Raw genomic sequence first — 18,475 nt, 5'->3', positions numbered from 1 at the left:
ACCTTGGTAATTATAAATAGTAAAACATCTATTTTACTTGCATTCTTTAAACATACAAACTTTGTTTACCTAACAGTCTTTACTGTGTGTTTTTCACTCAGAGGTATGCTATATCATCTCATTATCAAGTGCAATTCACCATTTATAAACATGAATCATTAAAATAACATGTTAATTAATGCTCCAAATATAAAAAGTAAAAGAAAATGCATTTTGGTAAATCCCCCCTGAAACCATCAACTTTACTATCAGCTCAGAATACTCTAACACAGCTAGGTACAACAATGAAGTCAAAAAATTTTAAACTATGAACATAGCTTAGAGCATTCCAAAATGACTGCTTGTCTGCAAATTTTCAGAAACAAGTTCCATTAGAGGATTGCTTTCATCTTGGAAGAGTATGCAGTTTTTCTTCTCTTCGTTGCTTTTTAAAAACAACTAAAGAAAAAAGCTAGCAATAGCAATCCTTCTTCGAACCAAAGCTTGCTTTCAGTTCACTGTAAGCTCAAAGTCTGGGAAAAGCATTACCTTTTAGCTGCTAGTACTTCTCTTTCTTCTCTTTGCAGCATATGGCATGTCAATTTACTCTACAGTTTGGAAGAACGTTACTGATAGTTGCCATAATTAGGTGCCTTCAAACCTTTCCTACAGGCTGGGCCTGTCACTTCATGTGACACTTCAGAGAGCTGAGGAAGCAGTTATCCCAGCCTCGCTTTAGAATGACAATAGGTAGGCGCTCTGCAATTCATTTGGGTTAACTGAAGTGGTTGGATGCTTGGGGATTTTTTTTTTTTTTTTTTTTTAAATCAAAGTTCTTCTTTACACAGCTATCTTCAGTCTTGATGGGGCTGTTGTAAACCCACCTTTTGTGGCATCCAGTTCGTTATACTCTTCTATTAGGTCAGACAAGGATGATATGGCTTCAGAAAAACAGCCTTGCTCCATCCCGTCTATTTGCAGATAATGGTGAAGATGAGCCTATGAGAATAATGAATTCAGTGTTACTCCCTTTACTGGCATATAACGTAATCTATTTGCCTCACTAAGTATTATTTGGTCTGCACTGAAGAACTGTATAAAGCAGATTTGAAGACATGCCTTGACAACCCCTGCTTACATAATTAACAACTTCAGTAACAATCTGTGGAATCACAGTCGGTATTACGGATTTCTTACATATTAATCTGTTCATATTTTGTCTTTGGTAGACCTCAACAAACTGGTAGGCACATCCACTGGGTACTGGCTCATGGCTGAAGAAGTAAATATATCCCCTAGTAGGGTATGGGTTAATAAGGGATTTGTTCTTTTTAAGCAGCAGATGTTAGAATGATTCCTTGATAGATATCACAGTTAAAAATCTTGGAATATTACTTTTAAGCAGTCCCTCTATGATTCTAAGATTTGTTTCCCTGTAATCCAAGATGCTATGATTGGTGGCTGTGGATGATATACTTATGACAGAGCCATACCTTTTTCTTGTAGAGCTTCATGAATCTGTCTTTGAGTTCCATAAAAGTTGGTTTCACACAGGTGTTGTTTGCTAAAGCTAGAAGGGAATGGGTATGGCCCACAGGAGGTACAGAACACAAACTAGTTTTCCAGCCCTCCTGATTCCATGATACAAAGTGCAGAGAAGGCTTCAACCTGTGATAAGAAAGAGTACAGTTACTTATGGAATATAAAGAGAACAAAGCCAAAGTTTCCTTTGCCAACAGTTAGCAAAGGTTAATTCTGAAGCTTTCACAACTAAGTAAACCAGTCAGAATTAGCATTTTGAATAAGGCATTTTAGATCCCAGACTGAAACAGCACGTATTTGAAATTCACACAGTAAACACCAATTTTGTTAATTTAACATATCAGGGTTTGAAAAGTAAAGTTACAAGCATGTATGTCTATAAAAGCAACTGCAAACACATAGATTTATGAGAGAGGTAAATGTGTGGGGATGAGTCTACCTGATATAGGTAAAATTATTTTGATGCTCAGAACTTTTCCTTATGCACCCATCTGCCTCCATTCTGCACTCTGCTGCACCTCTCCTGTTGCAACTACAGGTCACAATAGTGTAAAAGGTAGAAACTGAGTGTGAACTACAGCAGAGAGCCTATTCCTTCAAAATCCCATAGCAGCAGGAGACCTCTGGAAGCCTTCATCTTTTTAAATTATTAAGAATGGAGGGGAGGAGAACAGGCACACCTAGTCAGCTCCCTTTATTTGGAAATCAAAGAATGCCACAACTTACGCTAACTTGTTAAGAAAGCTATTTACATTTTCTTTCTTTCTATCTTTCTTCAATTACTTTACATTACAAAAAGTACTTAATTGGTACTGAAATTCCTCAGATGAAAAACTGAGAATTCCCTGGACAACTGAAAAATATTTATATGAAAAATAACACGATTTGTTATTGTTATATGTGTGTGTTATATGTGTGCTATTACAAACCTTTCAATGTTTCTGCGAAGGTCTGAGATCTGCACATTCCCTCGAACAAGAAGAGCACAAGCAAGGTAGAGGCTATGCTTTGGATCTGCTTGAATTAATTGATGATCTCTACTAAAAGCATCTGAAAACATTTGATCCAACCTAGGTGAAGATAAAAACAGTTATCTACTCTATTAAAGCAGGCTACAGAAGTTCAAAATACCCACCCTTCAGGGTTTCAAATTTCCTGAAATCTTGGAAATAAAGGTACATTTAATCTCAGACCACATAAGGACAGCAAAATCAAAATAACTTAATGGTGTGGGTTCTATTTAATATCTAGAAATACGTGGCTCCAGCAAGAATTGTTTCACAATAGACATAGTAAAAGCATTTTAAGTCTGCTGGCTCAACCATTAATGAGAACAGGGACAAACAGTGTTCTCCAAATGAGTAGGATGAATTTTCCAGTGTGGCAGGCTTTAAAATCCTTTTGGACTTCTGCCCTTAGTTTTGCTATAGAATTCTTTTTTTTTTTTTTTTTTTTTTTTTAATTAAATGGAAACTATGGATGAAATTAAGAAATTAAGCTTCACTGTAAAGTCTCCACAACAAAGTTTTCTTCTTACCTTCTAGAGGGTATATTAACATCAGCCAGCGTATACAGAGGAGTCAAACTTGAAACCAAGTAATGAAGCCGAGGAAATGGAACCAAATTCATACTGATTTCATTAAGATCCATGTTAAGGGAACCTTCGAACCTAGCAGAGCTGAAAAGTTAACAGATGTTACAAAATAGTTATAAACTAAGAAAGTCACTTTTATGATGTAAACATTCATTAAATATACACTTCAACTGTTCCCTGCAATAAAACAGTAAAACAATATCTATAGATAAAACAGTTATCTATAATTATTAAACTTCCACATTTGGCAGTAACACTGCTATTCTTATTTCTTTACACCTTTCATTGTAGAACAACTAATGATCAAAAATGAGACCTTAATGTTCCTGATTGTAGTTCTTAGCATTCTTCTTTAATGTGCAGACATAACTGGTTGATACCAATTTAAATAAATAGGATAGTACATAACGTATGACTTAGCAGCCCTGAAAAGCTGTTCAGACCACTGCTTTAAAAATGCTTTTTCAGCAAGAATTCCTTACAGCAATAGACAGTTTAGGAACAACTGTCAAATGGTATTTATAAAATAATAACATTGGCCTAGAAATTCTAACTTCCTTGGGCACTATTAGGCACTAATGGAAGACAATATCCTGCCCCAAAACCTTCTCCTACTTCAGTTCTAAGACTATCACAGCTACAGCAACACCACTGCAATACGAATAGTTTCAAACACTTCAGATTTTCTTTAAGAACTTTAAGAACTAATTCTTAACAAGACTAATATCAAATAGAAAACAATACTGAGTTGATGCAGGCACACATATTTGCAGCACACACTGCCTCTAGCAATATTACTTGTATATTACAGAGGAGTGATCTGTGACTTTACCTTGTCAGGTTCAGCAGCAAGTTGGCTACAATGTTGTTCATTGCATCAAATGGCTTCTCCTGCACAGTTTTTGTAGTACCTGCACTTGATGTTACCAAGCTGTTTGGCTTCACAGTTGACCCCACCTTCCCAGAACTGACCATCTGATGAATTTTAGTAACTATATCAAACAGAGACTTTGAAAGGAAAAAGAAACACGGACAAAAAAAAATAACAGAAAGCATACAAACCTCATCCCCAGAACACCCAAATTCCATACCCCTATTTTTCCACTTCAGTTAATCTTAAAGAAAAAAACTAAGATATGGTAATGACAGTTCAAACATTACGACTTTGATTCAAACATGTTCAACTTTTGACCAGTTCCAACTGGCTGAAGTGTTCCTGAACATCCTTTCCTTCCTTGTCACAAACACAGATAGTTTGACTCAGAACTCTGACTTCAAATTGAAGTCAGTTTGAATTTGAAATCATTAGCCATTCCTCTTGTAAGCACTTAAACAATACTACACACAAAACGATGCTAAAAGATTTGAGGCTCAGCCTCAGTAAACAAGAGCATCTCACTTTTTACCTTTGAATAAGACACAAAAAGAAAAACCACTCCAGACTACTTTGCACATGGAAACAAAGTATAGAGCATCTTTTAAGTGATTTCACTTCAAAAGTCTGCAAGTTACCGAGGAGCTCAATTATGATTAAATAAACAAAGACTCTCTTTTTAAGACTTGGCATTCAAATCAAAGCAATCTAATAAGAAAGAAAAGGACAGAAATAGTATGTAATTTCTTACTTCATTCTCTATTGGTAGCACACAGTCTGCATGTTCATTAAGCTCCTTCATAGCCAGAACACTGTTATATGGAGAAGTAATAACATCATCTTCACCGGAGGGATAAACTGAAGTAACAAATCTATACACTTCTGGGAATTCATCCTCAAGCAAATTCAGTACAAAAGTTCCAAGACCAGATCCTGTCCCTAAAAATAAGTAGGAACGACGATGGAATGAAAGAAGATTAAAGAAATCCTCCAAGTTCTTACAAGCATTAAGTCTCATATGTTGGAAACATACTAGTTTTTAATTTTATGTATATTCCAGCATTTTGAAGGCAGCAGGAGCTATCTGAATGAAAGAAAGAAGCAAGCTTTTTCAAAGACAAGTAAATAACTAAATGATAGTTCTCATATTTTATTAGACAGGATGAAGTGAATAGTTTTAAGCATCTGCTCAACGAGTCCTAATATGTCACCGGAATTTCTCTGCTCTTTCCTAGCATTTTAAAATCTTTAATTTGAATCTTGAAATATTTGTTTAAAAAAATATTGAGCCAATCCAAATTATTTAAATTTACTTTTTCTGAGGATTTCTTTACAAAACTCTCTTGTTCTCCAGTTAAAACAGTTAAAACAATAACCCCTTTGCCCCAGTAGAAATACTTTTTTCCTCATAGCATTAAGTTCAAATCAGAGAATTAGGTTGCTTTTTTTTTTTTTCCCCGTCACATACAGTTAACATTTTCAGCAGCAGACAATGAACAACACAGCTATTTTCTGTAATAATGGAAATTCCTTCTCAAATTAAGCAAATGACCATAAAAAAGGCCTTTGATAAAACTCTTGCACCATATTTAGAGCTATTTTCAGAGTCTATTTCCATATCATAGCTGTTTATAATACCTGCTACCCTCAAATTTCTGGGAGAGGATTGCTCAGTGGCAATACAGAAAGGATGTGACTGATTCTCCCTTCAGATTTATTAACAAAATAGGTGGAGTGAATGCAAAAAGAATTGTGTGGAAGGAAATGTAAAAAAACAAACAAAAACAAACAACAAAACTAAAGTAGAACAGAAGCTAAGCAACATCAGAAGTCTACAAAACCTTTCTGAAAACACTTCCCCACAATTAAAAACTTGATCACTACAATGATGTCACTGTTTTGAGGCAACTACCCCTTCTGATCAGTATTACTCAGCTTTTTCTTGTATTTGCCACCTATCTTGATCCATCCCCTGTCCTTTCTTGTCTCTAAGATTTAAGCTGTACTTCTAGGTAGCACTTAGTAAAGTAAAAGTTCATGATTAGGGCTCCTCAGGGACTGTGTTATTTCATATTCTTCATAATTAGATGATTACAGCAATTTTTGTTTCAAGACTTAGGCTTTCATTTTTATTTACCTGTGGCAGATGCAACCATACTAACAAAGAAAGAAATACTTACCACCTCCCATAGAATGAATTATAAAAAAACACTGCAGACAGTCACAATGTTCTGCAGTTTTCCTCAGCTTTTCCACGATGTTCTCCCGGTACTGGCAGCCATACACCTTGTAACCTACAGCCCTGAGGATAAGAAAAGTACTTTAAAAACAGAAAAACAAAATAAAACACTCCAACAACCAATCTTCCAGTTTTCATTTTATTTAACTCCCTCTCTTTGATGTTTTGTATAGTATTGCTTAATAATTCAGAGTCCAGAGCTGGATGTAACCCCCAACTTGTTAGCTGCAAAACTTGACTACATCACAGAAACATGGGAGTTGAGATGTGGTTTTAAATTTGAGAATGCAAGTAGCAATCAGTTCACAGCTTTTGATCCTGCATTACCGTTTTACATAGTAAGAAAATAAATATCCATGCTGAATGATCAAATTTTAACTATGATCTGAAAGTTACATCTGTCATCAGTGAGGACATCCTTGTATAATAGTGATCTGATCTTCATTTGAGTTCTAGGTGAGTTATTTGCTACCAGTGACAAAGAAACCAAACAGACCATTCTCATCACACTTGCCTGCTGTTAGGTGGTGAGCCTATTCCCAATATACCTTCAGTATATTTGTAAATAATTTGATTCTCAGCCTGTGCTGGACTGAATATTACCAGAGGTACATTAGCATATCAGTGAAAATGTGAAATTTATTATGTTAATGAATCTTCTTCTGAATTTCTCTTTTTGATAATGTAATTTATCTGCACTATGCCAACAACCAGGATGCTTAGAAATCTGAACATCTTATTTCCATGGTAGGTGCACAGTCCCAAACTAGATTATGGCTCTGACAGAGAAATGGAAGCAGCTGAATTCCAAAGAAACAAAAATATAAAACCTGTTCTTCTGTAAAAAGTAATCAAGAAGCAGCAAAAAAAAAAAAAAAAAAAAAAAAAAAAAAAAAAAAAAAAGCAGACAAAATGATTTATCAGCAGAATTATCTTTCTGAGAAATGGTTTTCAAAGCCCTCCTCCAGGTGCCAGTGACTCCAAAGTTCACTGGTAATATGCTGCAGCAGAATGAACCAGAATGCTACCGTTATCATTCCCCTTTTCAAAAGCTATCCAATTAGTTGCTCTGAAGAGGATCTCACCAGTTGTTTCCTGAACCAGAAACATCTGTGATAAGCTGCTTACTATCAAAAACATCTCTCAACGGTCCCTGCAGAATTTCATTCACCACACCCTCCTCCATGTCAATCAGCAGTGCCTGCAAGAAAGAAAAGCATTGAAATTCAGTCAGTAAGCAAGCTGATCTTTGAAATAATTACAAAATAAGGAAAAACATCTACAATAGTAAAGGTACGTTGTTACTGTTGTGCTTCAGAGAGTTGCTGCTAACCAACTTGTCAAGTTCACCCTGACTGCTTTGTTAGCTAATCCATAAATAGCACAGCATTTCAGATACTGCAACTGTTAACATTGTAAAAATACTTTTCTCAAATACTTGGGAGCAAAGGAATTAAAACAGGTGCATTTCAGGTTTTGTTCCTTCTTAATCACTTTAAGTGGCTCAGAAAACCCACATCTCTTAGTTTCGTTTTGTTTTTTAAATAAATAATTGGTACTTTCAGAGGGACCTGAGACTAAGATGATCAGGGGGCTGGAGCACCTCTCCTATGAGGACAGGCTGAGGGAGTTGGGCTTGTTCAGCCTGGAGAAGAGAAGGCTGCGGGGTGACCTCATTGCAGCCTATCAATACCTGAAGGGAACCTACACCCAGGAGGGGAGTAAACTCTTCAAAAGGGCTGACAATAGCAGGACTAGGGGAAACGGATCCAAGTTGAAGGAGGGAAGATTTAGGTTGGATGTTAGGGGGAAGTTCTTTACGAGGAGAGTGGTTAGGCCCTGGAACGGGCTGCCCAGGGAGGTTGTGGATGCCCCGTCCTTGGACGTGTTCAAGGCCAGGTTGGACGGGGTCCTGGGCAACCTGGTCTAAATGTGTATGTGTATGTTTGGTGGCTCTGCTAGGCAGGGGGGTTGGAACTACATGATCCTTGAGGTCCCTTCCAACCCAGGTGATTCTGTGATTCCGTGATACTACCTGCAATTGTTTCATTAAAATTGTACTTTAAAAAACAAGCAGAACTCCCCCAAACCATAAAGTTACTATTAGAAATTTTGCTATTCAAAATACTTAAAAACATACAAAGTATTAGGAAAATCCCTATGCAATCAGACATAAATAAGTGGTGTAAAAATAATAGTCTTCATAAATTGCCTTACTCGTGCTTTTAAAGAACAAATTTTTCCTTTGTAAATATCAGGACCATTACCAGCACTTCTGAAAAACAAAAACAACATTTCAAGTTTAGAACTGTAACAGAAAATAAGGCAATATATATTGGAATATAATTCCCTCCTTAATTTTTTATTGTTCAGAGTAACAAACACCTTGAAATGTACCCTGCTACAACATGCCTCATATTTTCCCCAAAGAACACAGTTACAGAATACAATCTCAATGAGAAATATCCTAAGCAGTACTTCAGGAGAATGAAAAAGGAAAGCACAGAAAGTTTCCTCTCCCATAGAGCCTCTGCTCTAATTCTACAAGCACTGCCAAAACTGAAAGCAACAACCTTTTTCCTAGCATGTGGTACATTACATCACATAGCAGAACACACTGCACCAGATAACACTGCTACACTTTCAATGGGGGAAGAACAGCACTGTTCTACTGCTCCAGGCTTGAAAGCAGTACAATTGCACTAGGACAGAACTGTGCTTGGCTTATTTTGCCACTAAGATTTACTAACTCAGAAACCACGCTGTGTTGACACAGGCTTTATCAGTCTTTTTTCCAGGATTGGTTGCACTGAATCAGCCCACAGGGCTGTGCATTGCATAAAATCATATTTCTTCCCCATAATGAATGCTGGTGCTTTGCACTCAAACGATGAGATAGTCTATTCTGGTCCAACTGCATTCAAGGCTGTAAAACAAACAAACAAAAAAACAACAAACACGAAACAGAAAAGAAAAAGGATACTAGAAGATGGTTCAATCCACCTAGTTTAGGGGGCCATCAGCCTTAGGTTTAAACAAATCAAAGTACGTCTTATCGTGTTCTACACTCAATAGCAATAACATTCTAAAACAACAGTGGAAAGCACTAAATGTTTTGACTGTGCTCATTCCCATCACAAACAAGTGAAAAAAGGGAGGATGGGCCTGCAAGGGATTCCCCAGGGAGCTCCTATGCTCTCACCCAAAGCAGTTTTCCAAACACTTCTCCTTAGCTGAGCGGCTCACAGAAGCCTACAGGACTCACACTGATTACTCCAGCCTATGCGTTTCAATGTACGAGTCCACAATCAGAGTAAATTCTATTTCTCTTCAGGGACTAACAAAACCTGGAGAGAAAATAAACAAAAGCAAGAAAAGCCCACCTTTATCTCTCTCTTACCAGTCTTTGTGGTCTTTCATGACCGCCTGTACTTTCAATCACTCGCATTCAGCTGCTCACAAAAATCCCTGCATTCCTTACAGTCTCCCTGGATTATCTAAGACATCTTTTCTGCATATAAAGCCATACATTTTTTTATTGAGTTCATCCTATAAACACTAGTTCATGTGTATTTTATTCAGTCAGCAAGATCTTTGGAGTAAGACATCATCTTCTATATTTAATAATGTTTGGGTGCCTCAATTTACCACTAGAACACTCAAACATGAAAACTGTGTTATACAATCAGCCCATTAGCACACGTTGTTATCTCATACGTTCACTATACATCTGGGTAATTATTTTGCCTGATCTAAGATGCTTCTAATAGCTATTGTTATACAGCCATCTTATACAGCCAATCTTCTTGCCATTGCTGACATGAATACAGCAGGCTGTTCTCTTTGCTGAATACTCTGACATCTGGTTTCTAGAAAATGAATACCAGCAGCAGCTTCTACTGTAGGAGGTGTATGTTCTTGAAGCACGAGATGAGCAATCATCATGTCGATGAATTTTTGCAGACTGAACCAAAAAGCTTTTAAACTCAAAAACCACATCCCTCCACAACGTATGCCAATAGCTTCAGTTGCCAGCTGTGATTTGTATTCCCTGGGAAAGGAAAAGGAAGGGCAAAAGAATTTGTAACATAGTGACTGAAGTGTGAAAATAAGTGATTTCAGGCAGTAATTCCATCCCAGATGAAAACACATTTTTTACTTGAAAAATAAACAAATAAAACTTTCTTTCCATTGTGCAGTTCACTGGCAACCAAAGCATCTTCCTACTGCAGTCGACAGCAGAGTTAAGAGTGCAGATGTTCAGATCCCTCATTATTTCAGTACTAGTGTAAAATGCTCTGTAGACAAGTCACAAATCAGAGAATTTACATAAAGCCACTTCCAATCCTACACCACTTAATCAGTAAAAAAAGAGCGAGTCTGTCTAGATCTGCCAGTGTTTTTACAGACTTTCCTTACATGATAATCCACCTAGATTAATTACTCAGAGAAGTGGTACAACATAGCATAGAAAACTGAAATTTGTCATTTTTCTAACCCAGGGTTTTAAGACTGCAGTGACATGGGAAGTGAAATATTTCTTTTTGATAAAACTAAATCAAAACTCACAATAGAAGACCAAAACATTGCTATTTGCCACAGAGTTTGAATTTCTTTTTCCTTAAGTTGTAGTTAATACTACAGTCAAAAGCAGGAAGTGTTCCTTTTACATGGGAATCATCACAAAAGATGAAATCTCACAGGGGAACCTTGCTTGAGACTTCTACAGGGCTCAACAAGGTAAATCCTTCTTCCTTACAGAGAAATTGCACTCAACCTGTTGAAAGTTCAGTGGTTCCATCTGGCACATATAAAAACACAGACATTGCTTACAACTAGATCTTCTGGATTAAAAAAAAAAAAAATTCTAAGAAAATTTCTAAGCAAATACTCTTCTAAGAAAAGAATTGAGATAAAACACTACTTCAATGCCATGTTAGTTAAAATGGCATGCTGTGCTTCCGCTGTGTAATGGAAGGAAACAAAGGCTGGTCTAATGCCTTTTTTCTAATTGGAATGTAACAATAATACCTAGGTGTCCAATTGTTCCATTCTTATCAGCAAACTGGAAGAGCTTTTGTAACTGGACAGACATACAATGAAATGCTCCTAAGGTATGAACTGGGCAACTTAAATCACAGCCACCGATCTGTGCAGCACATTACAGATAAAAGTCAGATAAAATAGATTTAAAAATTGACACAGCCGTTTCTGACCACCTTATAAATAATGCCATTTACAAGTCTTCAGTGAATGCTGCTAAGTTAGTATTCAGACAGCTTGCAGTCTCATCCTGAGCAAAAGATCTTGACTATCCATTTTTTCCAATGTAAGGAAAGGAAAGCAAAACACCTACAACACATTTAACTACTGCAATAAATATAATGAAAAGGTAGTGCCTTGAGAAGACAAAAAAGCAAAACCTTTTTCTAATGCAAACTACATCTGGTTTGAAAAAAAGGAGTTTTAATTTAGGTTAAGATGATATGCTAGCATTGTTAATCTGCTGTGTTAAATCCACAGTTTCCTGATAAGAAGACTTACCTTGTATCTACATTCCTAAAGAAACTGCTCAGTGCTTCATCATAAATTCCTTTCTGGAAATAGAAAATTTAAGATAAGATGGTGTGTCAGAAGTACTCAGTGCTTTTTCACAGAATAACTTAGGTTACAGTGAATTCCTAGAGGTCACCAGCCAAACTTCCCACTCTCCAAACAGGGTGAACCATCTATGTCCAATCCAGATAGCTCCAGCCAGCATTAAAAAGAAAATTTCATAGAACCCAAGAATATCCTGAGTTGGAAGAGACCATCAGAGACCATACAGTTCAAATCCTGGCTTTACACAAGACCACCCAAAGTTCAAATCCTATGTTCAAGAGCATTGTCCAGACACTTCTTGAACTCTGGAAAGCTTAGTGCCATGGCCAATGCCCCGCAGTCTGTGCCAGTGCCTGACCACCCTCTGGTGAAGAACCTTTCCCTGATCTCCAACCTGAACACCCCTTTTGCAGCTTTGTTGAATTTCACTCAAGCGTCAGTTGATATTAAAAACTGTCAGGAGGATGTAACCAGGATTTCTTTTTCTTTTTTTCAGCAGAGGATTAAACAAATACTTTTACTTCATTTTTAAATATTTCAGATTTTACTGAAGATCCCAATGAAACTATTAAATCACAAAGCTGCTGTTTAGCTAATTCAGCTTAGTGATGTGACATGGAGACAGTCACGCCCACCATGCTCTGTAGAAGTGAAAGCAGACTGCTCCATTGGTAATTTCTGAACTCCCTGCTGAGGGCTGCCGTGCAAATTACTTTTCCCAGCATAAAGCTAAAGATATTTGTCAACTTAATACACAGTCACATTTTTTTTTTTTTTCCTGAAGACCTGATGATACAGTGTTTGGAAAATCTGTAACACATAAACTAAGAGACTCTCAATACACACAGGAACTCCACCTGTTGCCTTTTTACAACTACTTCAGCAAAAGGCGTTCAGGATTGCCCACTATCACCTCTGTTAACTGAAGGTATCTGCTAGGAGCAGTACTTCTATAATAATACCAAGAAGGATGTGTTTTTGTTGAAAGCACTCAGCATAATCCCGTGCCCTCTTTACAGCACAGTGACTCTGATGGCACTGCATGCATGAGCATGGGGTAGGAAAGATGAGTTTATCATTGAATGGCCTGGATTGAAAAGGATCACAATGATCACCGAGTTTCAACCCCCCTGCTATGTGCAGGGTCACCAACCACCAGACCAGGCTGCCCAGAGCCACATCCAGCCTGGCCTTGAATGCTTCCAGGGATGGGGCATCCACAACCTCCTCGGGCAACCTGTTCCAGTGCGTCACCACCCTCTGAGTGAAAAACTTCCTCCAAAGCACGGCTGCTTTGTTTGCTATACTGCCAGGGCACCAGGTGGCGAGTTAACCCTGGTAATGAAGGCCTTCAGGGACTCAGTCTGCGCTCCTTCAGGCGGAAAGCCTCGAGAAAGCCGATCAGACCGGAGCAGGTAACAGGCAGCGGGCGCCACTCGGGCGGCGTTACCTTGTTGACGGCCGCGTGTTCCCGCAACGCCAGGTCCCAGAAGCGGCAGCCCACCTGGTTCCCGCACTGGCCCACTGCAAAGAGGAGAGACAAGGCTCGGGCAGGGCCGGGAGCGGCGGGAAGGCTCCGCGCTTCGCAGCCCCTTACCCTGGACCACCACCGACTGCATCATGACGACCTCAGCGGACCGCCACCACCTCCGCTTCCGACCGTTTTCCAACTCGGCGCCCGGAAGCCGCCCTCCCGTCACGGCGGCGGCGGGGGGCGGGCCCTGACAGCGGCACGCCTTAAGCACCGCCCGGCGCTGCTGCGTGGGAACTCTGCCTTTGTGGGCTGCTCGGCGGTGGGGGCGGGATGGCGCCTTTCTGAGCACGCAGAAGCTGATTCGCTGTTATTATTGTTATTGCTAGAAGCGTTTATTAAGATAGGTTTTTTGCCCCGATATGTTGTTAAGCTTGGTGGTGTCAAATTAAATGAGGCTGTAGTGAAGAAAAAAAAAAATAAATGAAAAAAAAGGAAAATGGAAAAAAAAGCTCAAGCAGAAATGACATACCCATCAAGCCTGCAAATTAGGTTTATCTTCAAGTTCGTTTTCATGATTCTCAAGCAAATAATTGCCCGCGTTACTATTAGAAGGAGGTTTCTATGTTGAATGCAGCAACTTCAGGGCTCCGTGTGAGAGGCAAGAAGTGCAGCAATGTCCTGTTGCAGTACTGCAGCATGGCTGCTGCAAAATGGTGTGAAGAGCATGTGCTCTCTGCAATCCACAGTTCCTTGCAGAGGACTCTCGTGGGCTTAAGATGGCACCCAGGCTTCCTGTGGGAGAACTGAAGCAGTTCCATGCAGTCTGGTTCATTAGCTGGTGTGGCTACACAAAATATAACAAATCAGGCTTTTTCCAAATGCACTGGTTCTGGTGTGCAAGGAAAATTTGTTGGATGAAATTCTTAATAGAAATCTTGACTTTATGCCCCAATTTTCGTGATATGGAATACTGATCAAACCAGTTTAGTATACCCTAAATCGTTCTTTACTTTGGAGAAGCCACAGTGCTGACTCATGGACATGACATAGGATCCATCAGAGATCAATTAGAAGCCCCCAACAAATCATGTGAGGCTGCACCATGGGGTTCCACGCTTTGGCTTCCCGTGTACTGTTAAGACTGCGATGAAAAACATACACTGTTTCTTCTCCCTCAGCTGGGAAATGTTCTGAATCAGAAAAGAAGATTCAGAACACAAGATTCATATTCACAGTTTATCTTGTTAGTCTCCAAAAGGGGTACAAGGGCAGAAAGTGGTTGTGTAATTACCGGTTTGGCTTGTTGCATGCACTTAGAGGTTTAATGGAACAGGCAGTTCATCATTGTAAAAGAAATAGCCGCACACTGACTTGTTTCATTGCAGATGAAGCTCCTGGTTAGGGTAGTGTAAATGGATGAGTCTGGTCATGTTCCCTCAGACTTTTCGTCTATGGGAATTAATCACCTGTCTTACGCTGCTTTGTGTTTCTCACCCTTTATTTTTTTCTCAGTAAATACTGTTGTAAAACACCCATTGCATGCCGTAGATTTGGAACCCGAGTCAAAATGTAGGAGTAACACACAGTGAGAGGAAATGAGTTTGCGTGGACCGCTGCGAATCAGCAAATAATCCTTAAATCCAAAATGTGTACCATAACTTAAATATATATGCTATGCTCTCAGTATCTTAACAGACATTTAACTGTGTGGGTCACATGCTGCTGTAGGAAGAACATACTGGACTCTGAACTAATGTTATTCCTAGAATTTTATCAGGACGTAGTTCACACACACATATGTACATATAATTGGTGTTGTTGGCATTTGAGGACTTACTGTCAGACCTTCATCTTTCATATTTGTTTTCAGGCTATTGTCTATACTCTTCATCCCTGAGGATAGAGAAAGGTTGATAGGAACCTTTGTCTGTGGGAGATTTCTACAGATTTTCAGAAATAAGAAACAGGGGGTCAAAGATCCTAATTAAATATTCTGTTTTGAATCGGTTGAGTATTTCAGCTTGAACTTCGATTCTTTCTGACATAGCCGTGCAAATTTCAAATTTCAGAACGTTTCACTTTATAATAACACTGTTATTAAAAACTTGAAGGTGGCAGAGGAAAAGTATAATCTCCTTAAGGTCTTTTTTTTTTTTTTTTTTTTTTAAACAGCCTTTCTGCAGAATTGAGTTACTTATATTCATATTGAAAATGCAAATGAATAACCTAACAGTGCACGTTGGAACTTGGAGCTTTTTCTCAGATCTTTGAAGATGAAGTATGAATTTTCAGGTAGATACAGAAGACTGTTTGAATTCTGGGAAGGTTTTTGCTTAGGCAGTCTCCCTCTCCTAAACACCACAAGCTTCAAAATGAATGCAGGGGTGTATGTGATGTAATTCATCAGATAGAGAGCTTTTTTTGGTGCATGTGGAATGGCAATTTCAAGGTCCATGAGGGTGCTGGGAGGAGAGAAACTCAATTTATTCTCTACTTTCTCCTGCCTATGCAAGAATCCTCCGGTTTATAGTATTTTTTCTTTCTGCAGAGAAAAAAAACCCTGCATCTCTGAGGCCTGCACTGGAAATTTGCCACTGTTGTGCTTGATTAGCTGGGGATGCATTAAAGAGAAGTAAAAGGAATTGTAGTAGTTTATGAATTTTAATGTATTTTTTATTCATTTACTATTTTACTCTATTTTTGTTTTCCATATATAAAATATGCAAAGGACGGATTAATCAGAAAAATCATTTTATTTATTTTTTTTTAATATATAAAACTACTGAATGAAACTAAATCTAATTGCAGCAAATATATCTTAAGAAAAATACTGTTTATTCCCAGAGCTTGGGTATGGATATGAGAAAAAAAGCTTTAGGTTGATGTAGATCTAAGATGGACAATTTTTCTGAGTACATGTACCAGTTAACATATAATGCTCCGGTTAATGCTAGCACTCAGTAAATTGTGATGCTCTTAGGGGGCAGCATATGCTATTCTTGGCTATCTCTGCTTAGCAGCTGCAGACAACCTTGAAAAGAATTTCAGTAATCCTTGTAAAAAATCTGTCTAAACTGGGAATCTGCTGTCCTTTTCTCTCCAGCAATAGCATTCTGGAGACCAGGGCCAGAGGAAGTTTAGCTGAAGCTGTGGCATCTTGAGACAGATTAGGGCAATCTGTCAACTGTCTGCCAGTGAATAGAGAGAGACTTCTGATTCCCTTCTTACTCCTGGTGCCAGTTGCACAGCCCTGACACTGTACAGTCTCTGGTACCAACTGGGAGACCAGCTCACTGATCTGAGAACTTTACTCCAACCCCCAAAATAAGATCTCAGTACAGAAGCCCTAAAAGTTTTCTACTTGCATTCTACGTAGTGGCTGGGAGCAGGAAATTGTTAAGTAGCCATATTATTTTTGATATCTGAGAAAAATACATTTGAAGGCAGCTGGATTTGGGGACCCCACAGTGTGCTTGGTAAAGAGTGGCACTCATTGCTTCCTTCTGAATGATGAACAGTGGGCTTTGAAGTGATGAAGAGAGAGGGCTCAGCATCATTCCCAGAATAGAAGCCATTGGAGTGTTTTGGCTTATAGTTGCAGGGAGTGGAATGGGAGATTTGTCCAGGAGAACACATGGGGCTGAAAGCTTGTGCAAACTGACAAGACTGGTGAAAAGAAAGGCTGTGGTTGCTGGAGTCATGCTGTCTTCCTTTGTTCATTCGTCACTGTAATTGTCTGATAACAGTGGGCTCTAAAGACAAGCAGAGAGGCAGTGATGCCATCCCACCTGCCAAGCAGTCCATGTGCCAGTCTATCCAGAGCTTGTTGTTCCTCACCCACAGTGAGCCAAGAACACTTCAGTCTGTTGAAATCCTTTTCCTACTGAAAGTGAAGAAGGTACTGAGTGGTATCTTCTTGGAGTGCTTCTTCCAACTGTCCATCACTTCAAGACTGTTGGAGACGTTTGTCTCTTCTGTGTTTTCCAGATGAGTTCCTTTACATTTTTAGTCTGGGTGGTGGTGTCCTTTATGCTTTTTTCTTTTTACTACTTTTCCTACTGTGCAGCTGGCCAAATTTTGAGTTGGTTCCACCAATAATTTGCCCAATCATTATAAAAGTTGATGTCAACAGTAGTTCTTTCTTCAAAGAAAATATATCAAAATGTCTTTGATATCTTATAGCTTATCACAGAAGAGACCAAGTTTTGCAGGGGATTTATGTGTATTTGATGTTAAAACATACTGCAAAGGCCTACAGTTTTACTTCCATTCACCTTCTATGAAGACACAGGCTCACACAGCTCACATCTGCAGCCCTTTGCCTCCTGTTTGCATCTTCCTTTTCCACTCCCAGTTCCTCCTCAGCAGTCTGTCTTTCAGGGCACGTTCTGTAGGAATGTCTGTCTGTGGAGAGCATTGCTGAAAGCTGGCTTGCAGAAAAGGGTTATGTTGACACAACCCAGCTGATAAGACTGAAATAACTAGGCATAAACACGAGCCTGCTGAGCTATCATCATTAAGGACAGCGTGCCCTTGCAGGATTATGAGGAACCAACACGAAGCAATAACAGGACGCAGAACTGGGGGTGCTGACCGCAGGAATGCTGCTGCGGTTGAATCGGCTACCCGTGCGCCGACCAATCAGGAGCTCGCCTTTTGCAATATGTATTAGCCTCATTATAGGCTGTAATAAATAACGGTGCCTTCTGATTAAAGGTGAGAAAGTTTGATCAAGCCCTTGGTCGTGTTTCTTTCTCCCGCCGTTTCCGACAAATGGTGACCCCGACGTGATAACTGCTGGCAGGATCATCGGAACACCACGGTCGACGGCGTCTTGGTTCGGGTCCTTTCTGCAGTGGGGACGGCGAAAGCACCAGGGAAGGAGTGCCGCGCCCTAGGTGACCTCATCGGAGAGCCTAGCCGATACGAGCTGCCGGACTCTGTGAGGCTGCAACTGGCAAAAGGTTAGAATGGATAGGGAAGCAGCTTATATGCTCTTTACGTGCTTCTTAGAGAAGCGAGGGTTAAAAGATATAGATTTAAAAAAGGAGCTCCCTGGGCTCTTGCTATATGGACAGGAGAAAGGGTTTTTTGTAAACCCTCATACTGTTCATGAATTATCTGAGTGGAGGAGGTTTGGGGACCACCTATGGGAAGCCACCCTGGACGGGG

At 39.3% G+C, this 18,475-nt stretch overlaps 1 protein-coding gene across 1 annotated transcript; it reads right to left on the bottom strand.

Moving 5' to 3' along the window:
- Window positions 1–819: 819 nt before the first annotated feature.
- On the bottom strand, window positions 820–18,113 carry TUBE1 (tubulin epsilon 1; the record flags this gene model as incomplete). Its single annotated transcript, XM_079550353.1, has 13 exons — window positions 820–978; window positions 1,473–1,647; window positions 2,451–2,591; window positions 3,059–3,199; window positions 3,948–4,123; window positions 4,741–4,928; window positions 6,170–6,291; window positions 7,314–7,429; window positions 8,446–8,503; window positions 11,773–11,825; window positions 13,280–13,353; window positions 13,427–13,667; window positions 17,898–18,113. The coding sequence occupies 13 exons, from the start codon at window positions 18,111–18,113 to the stop codon at window positions 820–822; spliced, it is 1,860 nt and encodes a 619-aa protein (XP_079406479.1).
- Window positions 18,114–18,475: the final 362 nt, after the last annotated feature.

Source organism: Tetrao urogallus (assembly GCF_951394365.1).
Source record: "Tetrao urogallus genome assembly, chromosome: 2".
NCBI lineage: Eukaryota > Metazoa > Chordata > Aves > Galliformes > Phasianidae > Tetrao > Tetrao urogallus.
The sequence above is the reverse complement of the archived record's forward strand: the minus strand, read 5'-3'. Positions and strand labels throughout refer to the sequence as shown.